The 14099-nt window shown below is 42.8% G+C and overlaps 1 protein-coding gene across 5 annotated transcripts in view; it reads left to right on the top strand.

The window, feature by feature from the left end:
- BRIP1 (BRCA1 interacting DNA helicase 1) overlaps positions 1-14099 on the top strand; it is a 967251-nt gene that overhangs the window by 154647 nt on the left and 798505 nt on the right. For 4 of the 5 annotated variants that reach the window (XR_011201660.1, XM_069226443.1, XM_069226444.1 and 1 more), the window contains one exon: positions 10190-10317. Coding sequence is in view for 4 of the 5 variants with exons in the window: in XM_069226443.1 (XP_069082544.1) it covers positions 10190-10317 (128 nt within the window). In the remaining variant the exon portion in view is untranslated. The remainder of the gene's footprint in view (positions 1-10189; positions 10318-14099) is intronic. The other variant, XM_069226446.1, reaches the window with a different exon arrangement.

Consider the following 14099-nt stretch of genomic DNA (forward strand, 5'->3'; position numbering starts at 1 on the left):
CTGAAGTGGGACTATGAGATGGGGGAGTCAGAACGATTTAAGCATTTGCAGGTAGGACATGGGTTAAGATGTCATGTGATGGAGGGAGAGCAACTGCCGGAGTCAGCTCTGTTGGAGGACCGGCTACTTTTAGACCCTATGCAGGACAAAGCGATCTCCCTGACATACAAAAGCTATTGAACAACTCCCCTGACTCTGCGGTCGCTGCAAGAAGCCTGGGAGGGCGACATAGGACTTATTGAAGACGATGACTGGGTGGAGGCACTTCAGAGTCCCAGAGAGGTTGGAATAAGAGCTCGCTTCTGTTTAGTACAGGTCAGGATACTACACAGATCATATTATTCTAGACCACTTCCACATCATTTGGTGCGATGCGACTCCGATTTGTGTGCTAGAGGATGTGGTATGGTGGGGTCCTTTTTCCATATTTTTTGGGAATGTCCCATAATTCAGCAGTATTTAAAGGAGGCGACACAAATCATGAGCCAGGTCACAGATCTCACAGTGCCAATAGAGGCCAGATGACATATATTACATATAACAGGGGTAAGAGGTGTGGCCTAGGTACTGAAGGATCTGGTTGATGCTGGTGGTGGGTTGGCTAAGGAACACTGCAAAGGCATGGGGTGCAAATAGACCTCTGAATGTCCACAATTGGGAGAAAGTTCTAGACTGGTGCCGGCGAGCGAAGCAGGTGATCTATAAAATGTAGGGATGTCTGAAAAAAATATGAAAAGGGCTGGAATCCATGGAACACCTACAGGGAGACATAACTCATAAATGTGGGGAGGTGGGGGAGAATTTAGAGGCTAAGTGTGTGTCTAAGGTAGATTATAAATGTTCTCATTGGTGAGTACGCTTATAATTCATACTGCTGTTTGACGCTAGCCATGACTGTACAGATATTGTACCTTTGCTCCGCAGTGAATCATCTTACTTGTCCAAGATGGTACCAGATTTTGTTCACTGAACAAATAAGGAATACAAATATATATATATTTTTTTATTCTTTAAAACATTTCTGTCAGAACACCTAGCCACAAATTTCTTCCACCGGCAGGCATATACTGTCTTAGTGGAAGAACGTCTGGCACAGACTTCAGGAAGAAGGTCAAAGCGGTCAATGCCACTGCTGAATCTCCACGCAAGAAGGCAGAGACTGGACAGGTTTGGGTGGAGAACTCTCCCCTGCTGCTGCAACAGATGACCCCCCCTCCCCACGAAGGGGAAACCTTATCGAAGGATCTATGGCCATGCTTAGTAGTTCAGGATACCAGACTCTCCGTGCCCAGTCTAGAGCCACCAGAATAAATTGGGCCCAATCGTTCTTGATCTTCTTGAGAAGTCTGGGCAGAAGTGGTATGGGCGGAAAGGCATAGAGGTGGCCTGAGCTCCATTTAAGACAGAAAGCATCTCCACGCAAGAGCATTCATGGAAACTCCAGCGCTCAAAACTGCTGACATTGCTGAGAATGCGCAGTGATGAACTGATCTAACCAAGGCTTTCCCCACTGCTGTCAGAGACCTTGCATCACCTCAGGATGGAGACGCCATTCATGATCAACTAGACATCTTCGACTGGGTTAGTCTGCCCTGGCCTTCAGAGAACTTGCTAGGTGTTGAACCACGAGGTATATGCCCTATTGTTCCAGACACGTCCAGAGACTCACAGCCTATTGACAAAGGGCCCACAACCCCACCCCACCCCACCCTGTTTGTTGCAGTACCACATGACGGTGGTGTTCTCTGTGAACACCTGAATAAGTCTCTCCTTGATGGACGCTAGAACGGCTTTCAATACCAATCAGATCACTTGGAGCACCAGCAAGTGATTCCGCCAGAGACAGAGTCCTCTGATCTCCACCTCTCCCAGATGGCCGCTCCACCCCAGGAGTGATGCATCTGTCACTACTGTGAGATCTGGTTGGGGTAAGGAGAGGGATCTGCCCCTGAAGCAATCACAGTTCGTTAGTCACCACTGCAAATCTTATGCAGTTCCCGCCGAGATCTGGATCATGTCAGAGAGATTCCCCTGATGCTGTGCCCATTGAAACTTCAGGTCCCACTATAGAGGCTGCATATGCCAATGTGCACTTGTCACCAGCAGGACACAGGAGGCCTTGAGACCCAACAGCCTCGGAGTCTGTCTCACGTAAGCCAGGATAGTGGCTGAAACATCAATATCATAGCCTGAATATTCTGGACTCGCCGCTCTAGAGGATAAGCCCGAAACTGCACTGTGCCCAGAACAAATCAGATGAAAGGGAGTATCTCAGAGGAAGTCAGATGTGACTTTCGCATGTTTATGATGAACCATATTAAGTGCAGGAGGTTTACCAAAGTCTGAAGGTGGGATACAACAGCCTGGGGCGAGCCCACCTTCAGCAGCCAGTCGTCGAGATAGGGGGGAATACTGACACCCCTGATCCGCACAGATTTGCAGTCTCCCTTTTAGCCTGACCAGCACCCCTTGGGTGTTCACCAAGGTGATGGCAGTGGCTTAATGGACATTGGTGAACACCCAATGGCATTGGCGTTGGCGTCGGATGTGACATCTGCAGCACCTATATAGGCACCACCCATGTGCACTGACATCAGTTCTTTTCTTTCTATGCCAGCCAGTGCAGATCGGGGAAGAGGTACCCCGTCAGTCACTTTTTGACTGAGCTTTTTTTTAAAACATTTTGTTGACCCTTTTTCAAGGTTTTACCTCCTGGTGTGGCAGGGACGTCATCCAAGAAGGCTGGCTTCGAGCCCTGTGGTGCCTGTCACCAACAGATGTCGATGACGGACTCCCACCTTATTTGCCTGTGGCGCCTCGAGCGCGACCACGACCTGAAGCCGTGCTCCAACTGCTGTGTCATGAACCCTCAAGCTGATAGCGGGCCATCGTGCAACTCAGTGCCAGTCATGGTCCGGGTTGAGAGAGAGGTCCCAGGACCTTTTGTGGAGTCCGAGTTCATTGTTCCATTCAAAATCTTTGGGACATTCGGGTACGTCTAGACACATGAAGACGACTTTGACTTCTATGAAGCGTGGGAGCGTCTGCATACTAGGCCTCGCTCTGCAGTTGTGCAGACTCTGCACTTCTCTGCATTTCCTGGAGCATGCACACCCTCGCCCAACTAAAGCAATTCTATGACCCCATGTCTGTCATATTTGGGAAGTCCAACCCACCCCCAGCAGCCTTTGGGCCCTACGGGGTCACTAGGGGCCCTACTGGCTCTGCAATAGCAGCTCCGCCCCGGCGCCAGTGGGGCCTCAGGGATCCACTTCTGGATTAGAATGACGTTGTCATGTCATCTCGACCTCCTCAGGCGCTGGTCCTGGGACAGAACGCTCCCGGAGCCACCATCCCCATCTTAATCCCAGACTCCGATACAGAGCTGGAGGGGTGTCACTCGACACCATATCTGGTGCCATCTGGAGCCTTATCTCCCACTTCAGGTCCTGAGCCGTATTTTTATGGGCTTGGTCTCAGGGAGGAACGGGATGGGTTACTGGACCCTGAAGAAGTCCAGCCTTATGTGCACGATATGGACTGGTGTAAGGAACTGGGTGAAGCTAGTGGCCTGAATACTTCACCAGTTGCTGCCATGCTTTCTCCCCCTACAGAGGAGGGGGCGTCTTTTGTGACTGTGGTGCGGAGGGTGGCGGAGGTCCTCGACCTCCAGTTGTACTCCGTGACAGTCAAGATCAATACCTTGATGGAGGTGCTTCAGCCGGGAGTCTCCCTATCTGAACCGCTACTCCCATTTAATGAGGCCTTCACGGATGTCCTTTTGAATATCTGGTCCAAACCCAACACAAGGTCTCCTGTGAATAGGACAACCACCAGCGGGACCCAGGTTTCCTAACGCAACACCCCACCCCTGAGAGACTGGTGGTCCATGCTTCAACTTCACATGTCAATCCCCGCTTACTCCCTACCGCTACCCTGGATACGGAATCTAAGAGGCTGGAGACACTTTGGAAGAAGATGCGTTCATCTGCCAGCCTAGCACTGCAGCCTGTAAACACTGCATACCTTTTGGCCTACTACTCTCACACTCTGTGGGACATGGTAACACAAGTGCTGCCTACGGTCCCGGAGGTGGTCCGGGCCATGCTCTCCCAAGCAGTAGCAGACCGGACAGATGCAGCAAAGTTTACTATTCACTGTGGACTCAACACAACTGACTCGCTAGGCAGAGAGGTTTTGTCAACCGTGGCCCTGATGCGCCATAACTGGCTACGAACTACTGGCTTTTCATGGGTTGTCACATCTTCTTTGATAAACATGTTCATTGATGGCTTCCATCTCTTCAGAGACAAAGTGGATTCAGCGTTTGTGCAATTTAAGGACAGTCAGGCTATGGTCCGGTCCTTGGGCTTATCTTCAGCCCTGCATCATCCTCAGTCCGCTTTCCACTCCTTTCGTGGCTAGAGAAGGGGCTACCAACCGCAGTAGTTCCCACCCAGCCAATGTGCCACAAATGCTCCCCAGCCCCTGCACGGCTGAGGGCACAGTATCCACAAACCTTATGGATCAGGCAGCCAGATCAGCCCACCCTGCCTCCAGGCTCCAAACTATAATAACCTGCCCTCCTACCATCATGGGCACCCAGTAGGAGGCAGGATATATCACCTGCCCCACTGGCAGTCCTAAACATCAGACAGGTGGGTGTTGCAGATAGTACGAAAGGGCTACTCCCTCCCCTTCCTATCTACCCCTCTCCTCATGACACCATCTCAGCACAGGCTGATGGAGAATCATCTTTCTCTTCTCCACAAGGAAGCTGCATGCTTCTTGACCAAGGGTGCCATAGAGAGGGTCCTGATTCCAGAAGAAGGTTGTTGTTGCTATTCCCGCTACTTTCTAGTGCCAAAGAAGGACAGAGGCTTTCGTCCTATCCTAGACCTGCAGCTCCTCAACAACTTCCTCAAGAAGGAGAAATTCTAGATGGTCATCTTGCTTTAGGTTGTGTCTGCCCTGGATGCAGTAGACTGAACAGTAGCATTGGACTTGCAGGGTGCATATTTCCATATCTCGTCCTGCCTGCCCACAGGCGTGATCTGCAGTTCACAGTCAGCCTCAAGCATTTCCAGTTTGCAGTCTCCCTTTTAGCCTGACCAGCACCCACTGGGTGTTCACCAAGGTGATGGCAGTGGCTTAATGGACCTGCACAATGGTAATATCTTAACAGTGAAATACCGCAGCATGGGCAAATGTACTGAGGTGTTTGACATTCAGAGAGGAGTTAGAAAGGGTTGTATTTTATCCCTGGTTCTAATTAACATCAATATCAATGGAGTAGGAAAGGTCCTCATTAACCTTGGCCTAGATGTCCCTAAATTGGAGGACGAGCACTATCCACTTCCGTTATTTGCAGATGATCCTGTAATTCTAGTGCATACAGAACTGTCAATGCATCATCTCCTCAAAGGTTTTGAATTGATCTGCAGGAATAGGAATTTAACCAGGAACACAGAGAAAACAGAATTCATGATAATAAAACCGAAGCCAAGCTAATGTCAATTGTCAAGATCTGTGGAAAACCCTTAGAGCAGAACAAAACCTATTATTCCCTTGGTGTCCTGATCCTTGACCAGCTCTGCTGAGGAGCCCAAGTAGCTTAGTCCAAAACAGTACTGTTGCATAAGGCTGGAGCACAATAGGGATACTCAAATATGTGTGGATATTGCCCAATCAAGCCAGCATTAACTGCACATAGAATGAGAGCTGTGGTGGCAAGCTACTATGGTGCTGAAATTTGGGGCCACACAACTTTTTGGAAAATGTATTATTTGATGCGTATATTACACCTAGAACCTGGACCCCCAATAACAATACTAAGAGCTGGTCCACAGGAGGTATCCCCGGAGGAATATATTGATTTTTCATGTGTGTAAGTTACTGGGTTCGTGTCTGGACCACCCCAGCTATCACAGTGTTTCTCAGAGGGCTATCCAGGATCTCTTGAGAACCCAGAAATGCTGTAGCTGGTTCCAGCACAGCATATCCTCACATCAATAGATTGTTTAGATCAGCGTTTCTTAACCTGTGGTCCAGGGACATCTGGGGGTTCCGGGAAGCCCACTCAGGGGCCCCCGATTGCTTAGACAATTATGCAATAGTAACAAGTTAATAAAGTGTCTATAATAAAAAAGCAAAATGTAAATTTCAATTTTTTGCAGATATGTTTAGATAAACTCGCTTATGCAGTTCCCTAGCCTATTTAATTCCATGTTATAAAATTCGCTGTTGCACTTTATTAATGTGCTTAGTTCATACTCTTAGGACTCATACAATAGCTGGAAGTGAATATTCTATAAGACCATCTTCCCCCAACTCGCATGGATAGTCATTACTTGCGCTGTAATATTGGCCTTAATATCTTAAACATTAATCTTACTGCACAAGCGGAGAGCATACTCAGCTGGATTTATTTAACTTGAGAGTTTAGTTTCATCCAAGTTGAACTAAATGTGAAATGCTGGGGCAGACTTCTTCCACCCTGAGTTGTGGGGCAGACTACTTCCTCGCTGAGCCTCTAGTATTCAATATTTTAAAACTTGCTTATGTACTTCTATAATGCAATTAGTATATTGGTACATGATTCGCAGGCTAATTGGGTTTTATTATTTGAAAGACCCTGCAATTTGTGTGGCTAGACATTTTCATCAATTTGTTTTATTCTTTGCTAGCTTCATTGCCCTTGCAAGATCGCCCATATTGTCTGACGATTTTAGCATGAGCATTTCTTAGACAGTTTTATACAGTATAATATACATTTTAAGGAATGTTCATTGTTATCTCATAACTGCTGATACAGTCCAGATGACTTGATTAACTGAAATGCACCACACCAGCAAAAGGCAGCTAATGCACTCTAGCACTAGAATGCCTGACAGATTTGGTTATTTTTGCAAGAAAAAACAATAGATATTTTCATGGTAAATGGTGCTTTGCAACCCTCCTCTTACTGTTGCACATATATACCATTACTGGGTAGTCCTAGTTAGGACCTCGTCCCATAGAAAAATCATTTTTTGACTTGCCTATATCTTTGGCGCCGTGTGACAAATTTTCGCAAAATGTTCCAAAGAAAGGGTTGCAGAGATTCTTATTGCACCTGTAAAGTTTTGTGGTGATCCGTCAAGCGGTGGCCGAGAAAAAGAGGGGGGTCAAAAAAGTTGCATCTCCCATGTTAATTCCCATTGGACCTTTAGACACAACTATTGCCCGAACCACTGGACAGAATTATTCCAAATTTGGCTGAAAGCTAGCTTTCGGTACGCAGACTGTGATTTTGCATATTTGGTGTAAATCCGTTCAGTAGTTTTTGAAAAATTAATGGAAAACAAATTTGTATATCTTTGGCTGCTGCGCTTTTGCGATTATTTCACAAATATTTTGTGGAAATTTGCGGATGTTTGTGAATACGCGTGCAAAAAGAAGCACTGTAATTGGCTGACCGCAACCTGGCTTTCTGACACCGTTTTATTTCACGGGACATGGTCCACAGGGGTGAAAATCCTCATTAAAAGTGGCATAAAGGGTCAGGATAAAGGTACCCTGACCCCAGGGGGGATATAGGTGTGTTTTAGGGACAAATTATGGGTTTAAAATAATTTTGCATCAGCATTTGCGAAATTCACTAATTTTCACAAATTATTCGCAAAATATTCACAAATATGAAAAAAATTGAAAGTAAAAACACTCATTCATACACTGATTCATTCACTCATTCATGCACCCACTCACACACCCACGCAGACACTCATGCACCCACTCAGACTTACACAGCCTCTTTCAGATCCACTCAAGCACTCTTGCACCCACTCACAGATCCACTGACAGAGACAGGCCCTGTGGCCAGCCTGTGCTGCGAATGGCCAAAGGGCGTGTGTGGCGTTGCGTGGTTATGAGGACTTGGCTGCAGGCCAGGCCTTGCGACCAACCCACACCGAGCATGGCCAAAGGCCGTACGCAGCTGAGGTTGGAATAACATACAGTAATTACAATTATGTTTAAAAAAACAACGTATAGTAATTACAATTAAGTTTAAAAAAAATAGAAATTCACAGAAAAAAACAAAGGTTACAGGGACGTTATAGTTAGGTTCTGAATTTACTCGTAAAAAAACATAGAAATTCAGTAGTTATAGTTGGAGTTCTTTTGAAGTAGCTATAATTTGCACCCTAATGTACCTATAGCTCGCAACTTTGCCTTAGAATTATCGATAACAAAACTGTGCGTGGCAAGGGCATGAGTTACAGTTACCTTAGGGCACGAGTCATAGTTACTTGAAAGAATTATATATAGCTGCGGAATTTCTATGATTTGGTACGCGTAAATTCAGAACCTAAGTATAAGGTCCCTTTAACCTTTGTTTTTTTTCAGTGCTGCGCTCGTGATTACAACACTGGTGCCAGTTTACAGGTACAGCCCCATAAAATATTGTTTACGTAGCCTTTCCCACCAGGACAAAACACCAGCACACCAGGATTGAAGATCCAATACGTTTTATCAGTTACGTGTGTTTCGGCCTTTGTCAACCTAAAGACTGCTGAACCACCCTTGAATTTAAAAAAAAACAAAAAAAAACGAAGGGACTGAAAAGTGAGAAATTACTCCAAAACTCACGGATGATGTTTACAGAACGTGGCACCATTTTGTAATAGGCAGAATGTAATGGTTTCACTGCACGAAACATAATAATAATAATCGTGCTGTTAATAACACAAATATTTTACTGTTATGAAACTTAGAAAAGTGCCCCAAATTAATTTCATATTGCATAAGATCAATGTAGTAAATAATCAGCAGTCTTGTCTAGAGAATTAATTAATTCATCATAATTTCCACAAATCAGAATCAATGGAATTGTCCATCCAGGTAGTTATATAATGTGCAGTAAGTGCAGTTAAAGTGACTACGGTGTAAAAATGCAAAAACTCATTCACTCTGTCCAAACAACATGGTAGTTCTTTGTACCAGTGCAATAGTAGCTGTGTTACCCTCCCATACTTTATATAACTTTTATATAGCTACATGGGTGGACAAAGCTTTTCATTTTGATTAATGTGAATTATGATGATGAGTGAATTCATTCTGTACACCCAAACATCCATCGATCATATGCCAGCACACAGCCAGCATTTACCAGGGGTTTACCCTGTTACTGTGAAAACATACACTCTCACATATCCTATTTAGAAACATAACCAATGATTCCCTCAAATGTATCTCATTTTAAGCTTGGCCAAATAATACCAGGCAAATGGGAGAGGAGTGGGAGTCGAGGGTGACTTAGTACAGCATTGCTGAGACAAAGATGACGCTAGCACATCCACTTGTTACTTTCTTAACTTTTTCGTTTTTATGGTGGCCAGTTATTTTACTTGCTACTACTTTTTCCCAAACGCACCCTAACGTGCTTTAATGTTGTTGTGTTGCCAATAACCATAACTGACCAGTTTCAGTGGGTTTCATTTTTCTTATGCTTCAAACATAAGGTCCTTCAACATCACGATCAGTGTAATGATGTGGTTTATGAGTCGGTCGTGCTTACTGCTTCAAGACCAAGTGAACACAGTCACTTTATTCAGGGTGGCAGTGTCTGGCCCGTCTATTGGGATTCGTGAACTTTAGGTGAAGATTATCCTGTTTGGTTACAGAACAATGTATGGGTCGGCCAATTGTTAGTGTTAGTAAAATGTTTTGCCTCCCTAATTGTCATCAGCCCACATATGTGATTCTGAATTGTGGTTCTCAATTTTGAAGGCGGTGGAAAGCATGTGGTGTTTAGTAAAGGCGAGCCCTCTGTAAACAGAAGAGGAGAGGGTCATTTAAGGTACCTTTACCATGTGTGTAACATTGTGTGCTCAGCATAGAACTTCATTTTGATTGACATTTAGAATTTGCATTTGTGGTGCCCCCTTGTGGCCTAGGGTGTTCCCTGACACTTACAGCTCTGCACTCTGCTTTCTGATACCTCCAGCCTGGCTCTCTTGTGGTATGTGCGGGCCTACGTAGAGGCCTTAACATTGCACAGTGGATTTGGCTAAACCACTAGAGCTGTCCAACATAACGCGGGGCTACTTCACAGTTGTAGTTCAAAAAAATGCACCCTTGTATTGTGCTACTTCAATAAGAGTGCTGACCGTGACCCCAGTACCTTATTTGTACTTTGTTTCTTTTTCAGAAGTAAGTGGTACAAAGCCTACTCTAGCTTCCAAATTATTTGCCAAGAAACAGTCCTATGAAGGACATGGTGATGATGACTTTCAAATGGACCGCAAAAGAATCCGCCCATTAGACACGGAGCAGGAGGTAAGGAAAATATTTTGGCTGAAAAGTGGAGGTGAAACATGGCTGCCAAATCTAAAGTAATTTTTCAGTGTACTGCGAATTAGCTGGGTCATGTCACAGGCATTAGACCCTTTTATATGCTCATTTTTCAGCTGTTGGTTACACATGAGTTCACTATTGCAGCATACAATGGACTGCCACTAAGACTGATGACCAAAGTAAGTTGTTGTACCTTGCATGTTTAGGGCTTTAATTTCTGAATGCTAGTTTGCTTAATCCAGTTCAAAAACAATTTGCCTTGAAGGGAAAGCCCCTATTTGCCAGTATGGAAAACGACTGAATGATCTCAGATTTCAAAACTGCCTCTAATGCATTGTTATTATGTTAAAAGTTGATAGAGGGCCTTTGAGTCGCCCTGTTTATAGCCGTGATTTTCCAACTCGGGATTGCAAATGGTGTGTTCTGCACTTTCCTACTCAGGCCAGGTTCTGGTGCATCATGGGTACTCTGTGAGTCTCTGTCCGTTTTAAAGGAGTTAAAGGTGCACTTGTAGGAGAGGAGGCACTTAGTAACCCGGGGACAGAGAGGGCATCTCGAGCGCCTTTGCTGCGACCAATCGCGGGCTGCTAGTGATAAGAGGCCCCACAACACACAACACTTGTTAAAATGTAGAATGTTTTAGTCACCATTTCCAACCGAAGCCCTCGTTTTACTGAGCGAAAGGAAGACCAGCACCGAAAAGTTGCCAAACCTGAAGGAGCATTCACTGAGTAAGAAGCATATTTCAAATATAGGTGTGACGAGGGGAGAACGTAAAGGTCAGCTCTATGGACACCACCAGTGCAACATTTAAATAAGTATTTACATACTCTGCAGGCCTGGCCCCGGAAGCTACTACACTAGTGTTTTTTGATGTTTTTTTTTAACTTGTGAACAGGTTACACAAAAAAATAAAAAGGAGAAAAAACATGCTGCTGTAAAAAAAAAAATGTTTGTATTGGTGAAAAGGAGAAGTAAAATGTAATTCAATCATTGTAACCTGAAGATATAGTTTAAATACACAAGGATAACTAAAAGTGATCGGGAATCGAAAGGGAAAAACATTACTAGGGTAAAGTATTGGCCCACAGAGCACTTCTTTATAGGTACCAAATGCTATCGGGCAAAGTTATCGAGAACCCATGGCTGAAGAGGACTGATCCATTGCCCCATGTTAACTGCTGTGGAAGGTAGAAGGAAAATATGAATAAGATTTGAGTAGACCAATGGACGAAGATGGCTGACCCAAAGCCCCTTCGTTTATTTGTTTGTATGTTTATGTATGTATGTATATATATATATATGTATATGTGTGTGTATATATATATATATATATATATATATATATATATATGTATATGTGTGTGTATATATATATATATATATATATATATAAAAGAAAGTCGCTATGTCTTTCCCAGCAACGCAGCAGACGGAGATGGGGTCTCGACGCCCATTAAATCAAACAGCAAACATCCAAAGAAAAGCTTTTGCTAGGGTGTCTCAAATTAGCAGACCCAATTTATTGATAAAGAAAAATGTGAGTCAACAAGAGTAACAACCTATTCAATTTATGACTACATATAATAGTAGTAGTAATGAGGTGAGAAAGATATTTAGGAAATATTGGCCTGTTTTAAAAACAGATGAAACTTTCTCTAAAACATTAGATGAGTTTCCGCGTTTCACCTTTAGAAGAAATGCTTCTTTGAATGACTTCCTTAGCAGGTGTTTAACACCTCAACCTCAGGTTAAGAATCCAGTCCAGGGATTCTATGTCTGTGGCAGATGCAAGTCTTGCAGACATAGTAGTAATACTAAGAAAGTTGAATTTCCTACTATTTTCACACCTTTTGTAATTAAGAATGAATACTTTGCAACCTGTTGGCCTTAATATGGACGAGAAATTGGCAATACATATAGGTGATTAAGGGCCCTAAATATTGTTTTTCATCTTTTATCTTCTATTTTTTGATGCCGTATATTTATTGTCTTTTTAGTGTATAGTGCAAATCTTTTTTAATTGTGGTTTTATTCTTATTCACATTTCATAGGTGGATGTAATGGGGGTGTATTGAATATTGAAGATTAGGAACTTTTTAGTCCCACGTTCGGAAAAGGCAAAGGAGCTATTATAACCTTTTATAAACACAAAAATGATCTTGGTAACATCGGTCATCATGTCTGGTGATTGAACTTTGCTAGAACACTTTGTCATTAGCCCTTTGGAACTTATTTTATACTGGGGAGAGATATATATGTGATATTTATAGGTTTACATGATTATAAACTGTTTATGATCAGATTTTGTTATGCTTCATATTTAATGTCGTGGGTAATAGATAACTGTCTCATTAAAATCTCTCTTTTTTTTTTCATACATTCAATCGAGTATAGAATGAAAATAGGCTTTATCGGGGCTTGGTGACATGTTGAGTGGATCCTTATGCAAAGTTTTTTTTATGAAGATATTCACTATAATGATGTTTGCCATAATTTTGTTGTGAAATATTTATGCTTCCGAATGGGGATTGTATTTTCAGTTATTTGTTTAAGCCACTTTAAGATGGCCGACATGTTTCAGGGTAAACTTGTTATTGTTCTGCTTTAGTCTGTTTTAAGTGTCATTGAATGTTTTTGGGGTTTTGCACTTTGCACTTGGTATATTTAAATGATTAAGTGAATGGGTTGATTACCAGTGAACAAGGAAACTTCGTTTCCGAAACGCTTTGGGTTTTACCACGCCAATAAATTCCCGATTTCAGCTATCCTTTGTGACGGAGACTCATTTCTACATCCGGGGCGAGTCAACACGGCTCGCCTGGGTGTTTGGATGTTTGCTGTTTGATATATATATATATATACATACACATATACATACACATACATGGAAAGCTGTTTAGATTAAGCCGAAACCTAACCATTGACATACTGCAGCTTAATCTAGAGAGCTATTTATTTGCAGAGAAACTACGATCTCAATTTATGTCCCCATCCTATTATTTTTTGATGCCTAGTGCTTTCAAAGATTTTAATTGACCTGTGCCTCTGCCTGGCAGTGGGGCATGAAGTTCAGAAAAAAATATTCCCATAAATAAATTAATTTTATTTACTGACTGAGAGTTCACCCTATGCAGCGGTGTTTTTAATGTCACCCAAACGCACATTGCCTAATTTGAAAACTGATGGAATAATTATGATGCAGTTTATACTGCTTATTGGGGCTTACTTTGATAACCTCACAAGAATGAAAAGTGACTCAACACCCCCAAATTTGAATCTTTGAATGCTGGTTGTGCACAAATCCGTTAGCTGGTGATTGTCTTACACAGTTATCGCACCAACAAATAAATGAATTTCTATTAAATTGTTATTTAAACCTTATAACATTTTTTTCAATATGTCTTAGTTTTACAGAAGTTGGAATAATTTAAAAAAATAATATTCGGTCTAGTTAAAACTAGACCATAAAGGTACAATAAAATATATTACGATACAATAATATCAACAAAAGTTAAAACAATGCACGTAGTTAAAATTAATACAATTGAATAGAATTATTTGGTGTCTCCAGGTTTCAACAAGCTCCTACTCGTTCAAAAGGTTACAAAGAACACCACAGCGTGGCAGCACGAATCATAAAGAGACCTTGTTATGTGACCTATAGTCAAACACATGAGTCTTCCTAATCTTAATCACAAATCTAAGATAAGTATAAACTGTCACAATTATTTCATTGGTTGCTAAATGTTGAGGGAAATAAA

Source organism: Pleurodeles waltl, chromosome 3_1, assembly GCF_031143425.1.
Source record: "Pleurodeles waltl isolate 20211129_DDA chromosome 3_1, aPleWal1.hap1.20221129, whole genome shotgun sequence".
In the NCBI taxonomy this organism is placed as follows: Eukaryota; Metazoa; Chordata; class Amphibia; order Caudata; family Salamandridae; genus Pleurodeles; species Pleurodeles waltl.